Source organism: Nerophis ophidion, linkage group LG22, assembly GCF_033978795.1.
Source record: "Nerophis ophidion isolate RoL-2023_Sa linkage group LG22, RoL_Noph_v1.0, whole genome shotgun sequence".
Lineage (NCBI taxonomy): Eukaryota > Metazoa > Chordata > Actinopteri > Syngnathiformes > Syngnathidae > Nerophis > Nerophis ophidion.
In genome coordinates, this window is record NC_084632.1 from 37,204,647 (window position 1) to 37,219,025 (window position 14,379).

Here is a 14,379-nt window from a genome sequence, read left to right on the forward strand (position 1 = left end):
GAAGGTGCAGATTCTCATCCCAGTCGCTTTACACTCGGCTGCGAACCGATCCGGTGAGCACTGAAGATCCTGGCCAGATGAAACCATCAGGACCAGATCATCTGCAAAAAGCAGAGACCTAATCCCGCGGTCACCAAACCGGAACCCCTCAACGCCTTGACTGCGCCTAGAAATTCTGTCCATAAAAGTTATGAACAGACTCGGTGACAAAGGACAGCCTTGGCGGATTCCAACCCTTAGTGCCTGCAATGCGGACCAAGCTCTGACACTGATCATACATAATTAAATGTATTCAATCCCAATAAAACACATTTTATCGGGATGCTTCAGAACAAGTGCCCCAAATCTTGCCACTGTCTACGAAAAAGCATTTCACGGAAAAGTGGTCATTAATCATGTTCTTATAAACAGAGAGATATTATGGAGATTATTGTAGATCCTTATCAGGATTTACTGTGTTTTGAAAAGTTGGCGCCTGAGTAAATGTTTTTGCTTTCCAAAAAAATTCCGAACCGTCAGCTTCAATCCTGCTGTTGATTACACTGCAGCAACACAATCCAGTGTACAGGAAGAAAATCCTCTAGAACAGGGGTCGGGAACCTTTTTGGCTGAGAGAGCCAAGAAGCCAAATATTTTAAAATATATTTCCGTAAGAGCCATATAATATTTATTTTAACACTGAACACAACAAAACGCGTGCATTTTTAAGAAAGACCAACATATCTAGAGAGGTCTCTTATTCTTTGTAATAACATTGTTATTCTGAAGCTAACTGTGGAGAGGGCGTGGCCTGCGGACCTGCAGCGAAGTGGGGTGTTGCCAGTACCGGCCTCGAATCCAGCGACAGGTGCGTAGAAGGCCCACCTGGGCCTTTTTGTCTGATCACCTGTCGCTATGTAACAAACAGCAGCCAGGAGGAGAGACAGGCTTGGGGCTAGAAACCAGAGCGCGAGCGAGAACGAAGGAGAAAAAGACAATTGCTGGAAAGCAACTGAGAGACTTATTAAAGAATAAACAATATTGTAACCCTGAAACAGGCTCTCATGTCAGTGCTTGGTGGTCTGAAGAACCCCCTGGAGGGCGAGCCCCACACTAACCAATAATAAATAAATGACTTCTTACCAACTTCTTGAACATAAAAATGCATGCCAATGTTTTATATTTTGAACGTTATTTTTAACACTGTGATTACAAGTGGAATTATTCATTACTTATCGTGTTAAGCATTATTTATCGTGTTGAGCAATGTCAGCTAAGATTTATCCGAGAGCCAGATGCTGTCATCAAAAGAGCCACATCTGGCTCTAGAGCCATAGGTTCCCTACCCTTGCTCTAGAACATGGGTGTCAAACTCTGGCCCGCCGTGTAATTTCATTTGGCCCTTGAGGCTAATACTCATACTCGTCAACCCTCCCAATTTTCCCGGGAGACTCCCGAAGTTCAGTGCCCCTCCCGAATTTCCACCCGGACAATAATATTGGGGGCGGGCCGTAAAAGCGCTACTTTTGGCGTTCTCCACATGTCGCCACGTCCGTTTTTCTTCCATAAAAACAGCGTGCCGGCCCACTCACATAATATATGTGGCTCATACACACACACGAGTGTATGCAAGGCATATTTGGTCAACAGCCATACAGGTCACACTGAGGGTGGCCATATAAACAAGGTTAACACTGTTCCAAGTATGCGCCACACTGTGAACCCACAGCAAACAAGAATGACAAACGCATTTTGGGAGAACATCCGCACCGTAATGTTAAAGTTGTATTATTAAATAGAGGTCGGTGTCTAGCAGGACCGATAATCAGCATTTCCGTTTTTTTGGCGTTAAGTTGCAGAAAATTAGCAGACATCCCTTGTTTAATTTCATTAAGACACGCTTCCAACTGACTACAGTCCGACGTGCTGGTCAGTAACACAACATAAACACAACCGGACAAATACCCAGAACACCCTTGCATCACCAACTCTTCCGGGACGCTACAATATACCAAACCCCGTCCCAACTCAAACCCGCCGCCGAAAAAAGGCCTTAAATTCGTGTTTTTATTTTATTTGATATGCCATTGATATTTTTTTAATTATTATTATTTGAAACTGGATTTTGCATGTCACTATAAAGTTATATAAGCCTTGCTTGGTCAATATTCAATGCAATACTTGTTCGGGTACTCTGGAATGCCCTCCCGGTAACAGTTCGAGATGCCACCTCAGTAGAAGCATTTAAGTCTCACCTTAAAACTCATTTGTATACTCTAGCCTCTAAATAGACTCCCTTTTTAGACCAGTTGATCTGCCGTTTCTTTTCTTTTTTCTTCTATGTCCCACTCTCCCTTGTGGAGGAGGTCCGGTCCGATCCGGTGGCCATGTACTGCTTGCCTGTGTATCAGCTGGGGACATCTCTGCGCTGCTGATCCGCCTCCGCTTGGGATGGTTTCCTGCTGGCTCCGCTGTGAACGGGACTCTCGCTGCTGTGTTGGATCCGCTTTGGACTGGACTCTCGCGACTGTATTGGATCCATTATGGATTGAACTTTCACAGTATCATGTTAGACCCGCTCGACATCCATTGCTTTCCTCCTCTCCAAGGTTCTCATAGTCATTATTGTCACCGACGTCCCACTGGGTGTGAGTTTTCCTTTCCTTTATGTGGGCCTACCGAGGATGTTGTAGTGGTTTGTGCAGCCCTTTGAGACACTAGTGATTTAGGGCTATATAAGTAAACATTGATTGATTGATTGATTGATATTAAAGGGTTAATTGGCTTTGTTCGGTTTTAAATTTTGGCCCACTCTGTATTTGAGTTCGACACCACTGCTCTAGAAGAACTCAAATTTTCACGGAAGACGCTAACATTAGGCCGATTTTGTCAGGCATTGGACGAGCCGTAGAAAAAAAAAAAACGGACGGACGGACGATTTCTTGTTGACGAAAAGAAGGGCGAAGCCATTAAATGAATGCAAGGAAACAATGAGGAATTCAGTCTGCGGTGCAAAGGGTAAAGTCAGCCAATTTGATTCATTCTGCGTGATAAGAACTGACAGAGTGATGAATGAACACGCCCTGAAGGCATTAAATAGTATAAGCTGTGCAGTCATATTTACATACACCAGCATATCTTCAAATGCAAAGTTAGACGTTTGCCTTTTTCAAGCCAATGAATAAACACACAAGAGATGAGCAAACAACTTTATCTCTTCCTTGGTAGGCCTCTCTGCTTTTACGGATTTCTACTCCCAACAACACACTTCTTGTCATTCTCCCACCATAAGTCATGTTTTGAACAGTACTAGAAAATGTTTGAGCTTAGTTTTTTTTGTTTTTTTTTTAGTGCCATCAGTTAGAGTAGTTCAAAATGTCGAAACATCACCACTAATACTCCCCAAGACCTTGAGTGCTGCAAAATCCATCGGCCCATTAATCCACAGTCTGTGCGAAACTGTATAATCTTTGAATCCTGGGCAAGGTCAAAGAGAGTTGGAGCCTACTCTAACTGACAGTTCGCACCTCGTCAATCAAGGAAGATCGGAGATAAAAAAAAAAACTTCGGCACTAATAGATTAGATTGTTTTAAAATGTACATTAAATTGCAAATGTTGCACCAGCCCAACAATGTTCTTGTTGCCAAGTTTTTGTACCTCCTCTGAGAGCGCCTTTTGTTTATACCCTTTGTTTTTGTATCAATCAATCAATCAATGTTTACTTATATATGTCTCAAAGGGCTGCACAGACCACCACGACATCCTCGGTAGGCCCACATAAGGGCAAGGAAAACTCACACCCAGTGGGACGTCGGTGACAATGATGACTATGAGAACCTTGGAGAGGAGGAAAGCAATGGATGTCGAGCGGGTCTAACATGATACTGTGAAAGTTCAATCCACAATGGATCCAACACAGTCCCGAGAGTCCAGTCCAAAGCGGATCCAACACAGCAGCGAGAGTCCCGTTCACAGCGGAGCCAGCAGGAAACCATCCCAAGCGGAGGCGGATCAGCAGCGCAGAGATGTCCCCAGCCGATACACAGGCGAGCAGTACATGGCCACCGGATCGGATCGGACCGGACCACCTCCACAAGGGAGAGTGGGACATAGAAGAAAAAGAAAAGAAACGGCAGATCAACTGGTCTAAAAAGGGAGTCTATTTAAAGGCTAGAGTATACAAATGAGTTTTAAGGTGAGACTTAAATGCTTCTACTGAGGTGGCATCGCGAACTGTTACCGGGAGGGTATTCCAGAGTACTGGAGCCCGAACGGAAAACGCTCTATAGCCCGCAGACTTTTTTTGGGCTTTGGGAATCACTAATAAGGGCATTTGAACGCAGATTTCTTGCCGGGACATATGGTACAATACAATCGGCAAGATAGGATGGAGCTAGACCGTGTAGTATCTTATACGTAAGTAGTAAAACCTTAAAGTCATTTTGTAATACTTTTTGAGTGTTAAAAGGGCAACATTATCACAATTTCAAAAGGGTTAAAAACAATAAAAAATCAGTTCCCAGTGGCCTGTTGTATTTTTTGACGTTTTTTTCAAAATTTTACCGGTCCCGGAATATCCCTAAATAAAGCTTTAAAGTACCTTATTTTCGCTATCTTCGAAACCACTATCCTGTGACGTCATACAGGGCTGCCTGTTGCGATCCGTGACTCAGATCTTCACATGTTTATTTTTCCATCTTTGTTTTATTCTCTTCTGACCCACTTACTTCCTGTTTAGTCCGTTACCATGGTTACACATTGATTTCACCTGCTCCTCGTTTTCTACACACACCTGGTTCTCCTTGATTTCTCCCCATATAAGCTTTACTCTTTTCTTTGTTCAGTCTGGGTCCATAAATTTGCCTTCTAGCAACAGTATTGACTGACTTCATGTAAGTATATTCTCGCTAGCTTTTCACGCTAAACCTTTGTTTTATTCCAGCTCTCATGCTGATGAATTGTTTTTCCTTTTTTGTGTGCCTTTGTGCCAGTCTTAGTTTTTATGTTTTCTATTCCTAGCTTTTATGCTAGCGCCCTTGGTTTATTTTGTCTGTTAGCTCCAGTATTTGTGTTCGTAGCCTGCTTTTGTTAAGTTTAATAAATCATTTAAACTTACTATTGCTGTGTTCTTGTCGACGCATCCACGGAGGGACAAACCCGGCATTACTATGCCAATCAGTCATTACACTGCCAACACAAACAACACGGCGGTTACCACAGCAAGATATAGCGACATTAGCTCGGATTCAGACTCGGATTTCAGCGGCTTAAGCGATTCGACAGATTACGCATGTATTGAAACGGATGGTCGGAGTATGGAGGCAGATAGCGAAAACGAAATTATTGAGCGAATAGCTATTGACGCTATTCGGCCATAGCGTGGGTGTACCTAATGAAGTGGCCCATAGCATGGCTGCCTTATTAGCATCGGCGGTAAAATGTGCGGACCAAACGATCAGGACTTTTCGCATCTTGTGACACTGGAGCAACTTAAATCCGTCGATTGGTAAGTGTTTGTTTTGAATTAAATGTGGGTATCTAGTTTCAAATGTACATACTGCTAGCAAAAATAGCATGTTAGCATCGATTAGCATAGCATGTTAGCATCGATTAGCTGGCAGTCATGCCGCGACCAAATATGTCTGATTAGCACATAAGTCAACAACATCAACAAAACTCATCTTTGTGATTTCGTTGACTTAATCGTTATCCATACATCTCTGTGCCATGTCTGTCTTAGCATCGCCGGTCAAATGTGAAGACACTCTGGTACATTCAATGGGGGTCTGGCGGCAGATTTCTTGCCAGTGGTGCAACTTGAATTCCTCCCTGTTAGTGTTGTTACACCCTCCAACAACACACCGACGAGGCATGATGTCTCAAAGGTTCCAAAAAATAGTCGGAAAAACGGAAAATAACAGAGCTGAGACCCGGCGTTTGTAATGTGAAAATGAATATGGCGGGTGTGTTACCTCTGTGACGTCATCGCTAAAAGACAGATAAACAGAAAGGCGTTTAATTCGCCAAAATTCACCCATTTAGAGTTGGGAAATCGGTTAAAAAATAGATGGTCTTTTTTCTGCAACATCAAGGTGTATATTGACGCTTGCATAGGTTTGGTGATAATGTTCCCCTTTAAAGGCCTACTGAAATGAGATTTTGTTATTTAAAAAAGGGATAGCAGGTCCATTTTATGCGTCATACTTGATCATTTCGTGATATTGCCATATTTTTGCTGAAAGTGTCACAGTTATTTGTTGTTGAACCCCAAGATGCAGAGATGGAGGCATGATTTAATTAGATACTAAGACAAAAACAAAACCAAAAGGGTACAAACACAAAGCGCGCACGAGGCGGATAATCAAACAAAAGGAGCTAGCCTGGGAGCTAGAAAATAACGGACAGGAGCTTAGCGTGGAAGCTAGCGGGTAGCGAACAGGCAAACAGAAGTCGTACTTGTATAATAAAAAATAAAACGGAAGCAGGGAACAAAAAACAGTAAGCTACAAACATCAACTGAATATAGCTTACCGCTTCGCGGCAAAGACAAGGTACGACACGACAGGAGCGATAACACATCACAAGAGCGACTAAACTTGACATCGACAAGACAATACAATGATCCAGCAACTGGCACAGGACAAAGGAGGTACAAATAGGAGCCGGCTGATTGGCAACAGGTGTGGCCAGATGCCAATCAGCCGCAGCTAAAGGGGAACACAGCACTCAGGGAACAAGACAGGAAGATGACATAATAAGAGCACTAGACTGGAACTAAGGACAGGAAATACTAAACACACTGAGAAGGAACAAGACAGGAAGCTGACAAATTAAGAGCACTTGACAGGAACTAAAAGACAGGAAATACTAAACACAGTAAACAGACAAATGCAGAGGAAAAAACTAGGACATAGACAAACTGTCAGGGGCAAGCCTGACAGAAAGGAGTTAGTAGAGAACATCGACGATAAAGTTGGCAACTTTTGGTCGCTAATAAAAAAGCCTTGCCTTTACCAGAAGTAGCTGACGATGTGCGTGTGACGTCACGGGTTGTAGGGCTCCTCGCATCCTCACATTGTTTATAATCACAGCCTCCAGCAGCAAGAGCTATTCGGACCGAGAAAGCGACGATTTCCCCATTAATTTGAGCGAGGTTGAAAGTTTTGTGGATGAGGAAAGTGAGAGTGAAGAACTGTGGCGGCAGTGGGAGAGTTTCAGATGTAATTAGACACATTTACTAGGATAATTCTGGAAAATCCCTTATCTGCTTATTGTGTTAATAGTATTTTAGTGAGATTATAAAGTCATACCTCAAAGTCGGATGGCTGCGGTGAACTCCAGTGTCTCTGAGAGAAGCCGAGGAGCCAAGATCACAGCTGCCTTTTTGACAGCTACAGGAGGAGGTCCCATAATCCACGGAAGTCTCCGGTAAGAGCCGACTTAATATCACAATTTTCACATCCAAAAACGTGCTGGTTGACGTAGCGAAACATGCTCGCCGACTTAATACCACAATTTTCACATCCAAAAACTTGCTGCTTGACGTAGAGAAACATGTTCGCCGACTTAATATCACAATTTTCACATCCAAAAACTTGCTGCTTGACGTAGAGAAACATGTTCGCCGACTTAATATCACAATTTTCACATCCAAAAACTTGCTGGTTGACGTAGAGAAACATGTTCGCCGACTTAATATCGCAATTTTCACATCCAAAAACTTGCTGGTTGATGTAGAGAAACATGTTCGCCGACTTAATATCACAATTTTCACGTCCCAAAACTTGCTGGTTGACGTAGAGAAACATGTTCGCCGACTTAATATCACAATTTTCACATCCAAAAACTTGCTGGTTGACGTAGAGAAACATGTTCGCCGACTTAATATCACAATTTTCACATCCAAAAACTTGCTGGTTGACGTAGAGAAACATGTTCGCCGACTTAATATCACAATTTTCACATCCAAAAACTTGCTGGTTGACGTAGAGAAACATGTTCGCCGACTTAATATCGCAATTTTCACATCCAAAAACTTGCTGGTTGACGTAGAGAAACATGTTCGCCGACTTAATATAGCAATTTTCACATCCAAAAACTTGCTGGTTGACGTGGAGAAACATGTTCGCTTGACCGCTCTGTGTTAAAGTTTCACAACAAACTGCAATCCACCGCATTCCACCAACAGCATTCTTCTTTGACGTCTTCATTACTGACCAAAATGTGCTACTGTATTGACAAATATGCACTTTTGACCTGTGTTTGGGGTCATTGTCCTGTTGGAACACCCAACTGCACCCAAGACCCAACATCCGGGCTGATGATTTTAGGTCGTCCTGAAAAATTTGGAGGTACTCCTCTACCATTTACTCTCTGTAAAGTACCAGTTTCATTAGCAGCAAAACAGGCCCAGAGCATAATACTACCACCACCATGCTTGACGGTAGGCATGGTGTTCCAATGGAAAAAGGAGGATTACTTCGATAATTCTTCGGGGCAACCTCAAATCATTAGCTCGGAGGTTGGGTCTTGGGAGCAGTTGGGTTTTCCAACAGGACAATGACCCCAAACACGTGTCAAAAGTGGTAAAGGAATGGCTAAATCAGGCTGGAATAAGTTTTTTAGAATGGGAATCCTGACTTAAACATCTGGACAATGCTGAAGAAACAAGTCCATGTCGGAAAACCAACACATTGCACTAATTTTGTCAAGCAGAGTGGTCAAAAATTCCACCGGAAGCTTGTAAATGACAACCAAAAGTGCATTATTGCAGTGAAACTTGCCAAGGGACATGTAACCAAATATCAACATTGCTGTATGTATACTTTTGACCCAGCAGATTTGCTCACATTTTCAGTAGACCCATAATAAATTCATAAAATAACCAAACTTCATGAATGCTCCAATCACTCTATCATAAACAAATAACAGTTAGTAGAAATTTTTGGAAACTCAAGACATTATGTTCTTTACAAGTGTATGTAAACTTTTGATCGCGGCTTGCAATAATTTGTTATGGTGAATGGACATGTTTTTATAATATCCACAAAGTACAGTGACCAGGTCGGTTGACATTTTGTGTTATTTTTAATTTTTATTTTTTGCACTATGACTAGGGAAGGTTGTTTGTTTTGGGAGATCTAAATAAATGCTGGGCATGGATCCATTCATAGCATAATAAAAGAAAAACACTCATTGTCAACCAAATGGAAACAAGATAGTGCCATCAAGTGTAAAACTTTTAAATAAATGCAATCCCCCTGCAGGCAGTATTCCTTATTAAAGTAAACACGACGTCTCGCGAGTCGATTTAAAAGACGCTGGCGGCCGTAATTCGCACACCGTTGGATTAAAGCATGTGACTTTAAAAGAAAAAGGGACAAAAACACCAGTGCATTGACCACAATGTGCTACTGTATTGAAAAATATGCACTTTTGACCTGCGTTTGGGGTCATTGTCCTGTTGGAACACCCAACTGCGCCCAAGACCCAACATCCGGGCTGAAGATTTTAGGTTGTCCTGAAAAATTTGGAGGTACTCCTCTACCATTTACTCTCTGTAAAGTAGCAGTTTCATTGACAGCAAAACAGGCCCAGAGCATAATACTACCACCACCATGCTTGACAGTAGGCATGGTGTTCCAATGGAAAAAGGAGGATTACTTCGATAAATCTTCAGAACAACCTCAAATCATTAGCTCGGAGGTTGGGTCTTGGGAGCAGTTGGGTTTTCCAACAGGACAATGACCCCAAACACGTGTCAAAAGTGGTAAAGGAATGGCTAAATCAGGCTAGAATAAGTTTTTTAGAATGGGAATCCTGACTTAAACATCTGGACAATGCTGAAGAAACAAGTCCATGTCGGAAAACCAACACATTGCACTAATTTTGTCAAGCAGAGTGGTCAAAAATTCCACCAGAAGCTTGTAAATGACAACCAAAAGTGCATTATTGCAGTGAAACTTGCCAAGGGACATGTAACCAAATATTAAATATTGCTGTATGTATACTTTTGACCCAGCAGATTTGCTCACATTTTCAGTAGACCCATAATAAATTCATAAAATAACCAAACTTCCTGAATGCTCCAATCACTCTATCATAAACAAATAACAGTTAGTAGAAAATATTGGAAATTCAAGACATTATGTTATTTACAAGTGTATGTAAACTTTTGATCGCGACTAGCAATAATTTGTTATGGTGAATGGACATTTTTTTATAATATCCACAAAGTACAGTGACCAGGTCGGTTGACATTTTGTGTGATTTTTAATTTTTATTTTTTGCACTATGACTAGGGAAGGTTGTTTGTTTTGGGAGATCTAAATAAATGCTGGGCATGGATCCATTCATAGCATAATAAAAGAAAAACACTCATTGTCAACCAAATGGGAACAAGATAGTGCCATCAAGTGTTGAACTTTTAAATAAATGGAATCCCCCTGCAGGCGGTATTCCTTATTAAAGTAAACACGACGTCTCGCTAGTCAATTTAAAAGACGCTGGCGGCCGTAATTCGGACACCGTTGGATTAAAGCATGTGACTTTAAAAGAAAAAGGGACATAAACACCAGTGCATTGACCACAATGTGCTACTGTATTGACAAATATGCACTTTTGACCTGCGTTTGGGGTCATTGTCCTGTTGGAAAACCCAACTGCGCCCAAGACCCAACCTCCGGGCTGATGATTTTAGGTTGTCCTGAAAAATTTGGAGGTACTCCTCTACCATTTACTCTCTGTAAAGTACCAGTTTCATTAGCAGCAAAACAGGCCCAGAGCATAATACTACCACCACCATGCTTGACAGTAGGCATGGTGTTCCAATGGAAAAAGGAGGATTACTTCGATAATTCTTAAGGACAACCTCAAATCATGAGCTCGGAGGTTGGGTCTTGGGAGCAGTTGGGTTTTCCAACAGGACAATGACCCCAAACACGTGTCAAAAGTGGTAAAGGAATGGCTAAATCAGGCTAGAATAAGTTTTTTAGAATGGGAATCCTGACTTAAACATCTGGACAATGCTGAAGAAACAAGTCCATGTCGGAAAACCAACACATTGCACTAATTTTGTCAAGCAGAGTGGTCAAAAATTCCACCAGAAGCTTGTAGATGACAACCAAAAGTGCGTTATTGCACTGAAACTTGCCAAGGGACATGTAACCAAATATTAAACATTGCTGTATGTATACTTTTGACCCAGCAGATTTGCTCATATTTTCAGTAGACCCATAATAAATTCATAAAATAACCAAACTTCATGAATGCTCCAATCACTCTATCATAAACAAATAACAGTTAGTAGAAAATATTGGAAATTCAAGACATTATGTTCTTTACAAGTGTATGTAAACTTTTGATCGCGACTAGCAATAATTTATTATGGTGAATGGACATTTTTTTATAATATCCGCAAAGTACAGTGACCAGGTCGGTTGACATTTTGTGTAATTTTTTATTTTTATTTTTTGCACTATGACTGGGGAAGGTTGTTTGTTTTGGGAGATCTAAATACATGCTGGGCATGGATCCATTCATAGCATAATAAAGGAAAAACACTCATTGTCAACCAAATGGAAACAAGATAGTGCCATCAAGTGTTGAACTTTTAAATAAATGCAATCCCCCTGCAGGCAGTATTCCTTATTAAAGTAAACACGACGTCTCGCGAGTCAATTTAAAAGACGCTGGCGGCCGTAATTCGGACACCGTTGGATTAAAGCATGTGACTTTAAAAGAAAAAGGGACAAAAACACCAGTGCACTGACCACAATGTGTCAGTGTATTGACAAATATGCACTTTTGACCTGCGTTTGGGGTCATTGTCCTGTTGGAAAACCCAACTGCGCCCAAGACCCAACATCCGGGCTGATGATTTTAGGTTGTCCTGAAAAATTTGGAGGTACTCCTCTACCATTTACTCTCTGTAAAGTAGCAGTTTCATTAGCAGCAAAACAGGCCCAGAGCATAATACTACCACCACCATGCTTGACAGTAGGCATGGTGTTCCAATGGAAAAAGGAGGATTACTTCGATAAATCTTCAGAACAACCTCAAATCATTAGCTCGGAGGTTGGGTCTTGGGAGCAGTTGGGTTTTCCAACAGGACAATGACCCCCAAACACGTGTCAAAAGTGGTAAAGGAATGGCTAAATCAGGCTAGAATAAGTTTTTTAGAATGGGAATCCTGACTTAAACATCTGGACAATGCTGAAGAAACAAGTCCATGTCAGAAAACCAACACATTGCACTAATTTTGTCAAGCAGAGTGGTCAAAAATTCCACCAGAAGCTTGTAGATGACAACCAAAAGTGCATTATTGCAGTGAAACTTGCCAAGGGACATGTAACCAAATATTAAATATTACTGTATGTATACTTTTGACCCAGCAGATTTGCTCACATTCTCAGTAGACCCATAATAAATTCATAAAATAACCAAACTTCCTGAATGCTCCAATCACTCTATCATAAACAAATAACAGTTAGTAGAAAATATTGGAAATTCAAGACATTATGTTATTTACAAGTGTATGTAAACTTTTGATCGCGACTAGCAATAATTTGTTATGGTGAATGGACATTTTTTTATAATATCCACAAAGTACAGTGACCAGGTCGGTTGACATTTTGTGTGATTTTTAATTTTTATTTTTTGCACTATGACTAGGGAAGGTTGTTTGTTTTGGGAGATCTAAATAAATGCTGGGCATGGATCCATTCATAGCATAATAAAAGAAAAACGCTCATTGTCAACCAAATGGAAACAAGATAGTGCCATCAAGTGTTGAACTTTTAAATAAATGCAATCCCCCTGCAGGCGGTATTCCTTATTAAAGTAAACACGACGTCTCGCGAGTCAATTTAAAAGACGCTGGCGGCCGTAATTCGGACACCGTTGGATTAAAGCATGTGACTTTAAAAGAAAAAGGGACAAAAACACCAGTGCATTGACCACAATGTGTCAGTGTATTGACAAATCTGAGCAGCCCGTCACTCCTGAGCACCCACAGATAATTATAATCAGATAACAGAGCGCTCCTTGGCTCGAATCAAAGATACACTCAGCCTGCAGTCATGCCCAGCCCATGCTGCTAGGAACAAAACAAAACAATATTCTGTCCCCCGGAAAGATGGTTGTATCATTTGTTTCAACTCACAAACACAACATTTGAAAACATTTTGACGTATTTTTTTTTCTGTTTTACCTTGATGGCGGTGGACGCAATCTGGATGTGGTGCAGCTTGTGCAGGGTGCTCTCCCTGTCCGTGAAGTAGGAGGCGGCGAGCTGGTGGAGAGCCTCCAGAGGCACCGCCGTGCCGTTGGTGTCACTCAGTTCACTCGAGCGACTCAACTTCCGCTTGTCCACAAAGATCATTAAAGACTCTTCCCCTGTGAATGACAGAGATAGATCGATACAATGAAGGACATCATTTGAGGGTTTCCGTCACGGCGCGGACTCGAACCCGCTTCCTTTTCTGCAACATAGTGTCACAGTTCCTCCTCTGGCTGCTCGCCCACGCAGCGACAAGCTTGCAGACAATTGGCAATCTGCACAACTGGTGTGATGCGGCCAAGCTGGATAAAGGACCAGTGGACCCGAGGATGCAGGCAGGAACTTTGTTTACCTCTTTGCATACCTTAAGTAGAGATGTCGGATATTATCGGCCTATAAATACTTTAAAATGTAATATCGGAAATTATCGGTATCGGTTTCAACCTCCCAATTTTCCCGGGAGACTCCGAATTTCACTACCCCTCCCGAAAATCTCCCCGGGAAACCATTCTCCCGATTTTCCACCCGGTCTCGAGAGGCAAAAGCAGCCGGGCTGAGATTTTTTTTTTTTTTCCGTCCTCCACGGTGTAAGCATCCGACGGTCTAGGGCATCCAGGGGGAGGAGGCAAGAAAGTCCGCAGCTGCAGGAGGAACGACGCAAGCTCTCCGCTCATGTCTACGGTAAGAGCCGACTTATTACCACAATTTTCTCACCGAAACCTAGGGAACCATGTTCGCTTGACCGCTCTGTTCCATAGTAAAGCCTCACCGTCATCTTTCGGGAATGTAAACAAGGAAACACCGGCTGTGTTTGTGTGGCTAAAGGCGGCCGCAATACACCGCTTCCCACCTACATCTTTCTTCTTTGACGTCTCCATTATTAATCTAACAAATTGCAAAATATTCAGCAACACAGATGTCCAGAATACCGTGTAATTATGCGATTAAAGCAGACGACATATAGCTGGGATCGGTGCATCATACGCGTCATCATACCGCGACGTTTTCAGCAGGATAATTCGGGCAAAATTTAAAATTGTAATTTAGTAAACTAAACCGGCCGTATTGGCATGTGTTGCAATGTTAATATTTCATCATTGATGTATAAACTATCAGACTG

General features: G+C 42.0%; 1 protein-coding gene across 1 annotated transcript in view; it reads right to left on the reverse strand.

Annotated features, from left to right (window-relative positions):
• LOC133540834 (BMP/retinoic acid-inducible neural-specific protein 3-like) overlaps window positions 1–14,379 on the reverse strand; it is a 233,788-nt gene that overhangs the window by 88,167 nt on the left and 131,242 nt on the right. The window contains exon 4 of the mRNA XM_061883791.1: window positions 13,191–13,375. Within this exon, the coding sequence (XP_061739775.1) occupies window positions 13,191–13,375 (185 nt within the window). The remainder of the gene's footprint in view (window positions 1–13,190; window positions 13,376–14,379) is intronic.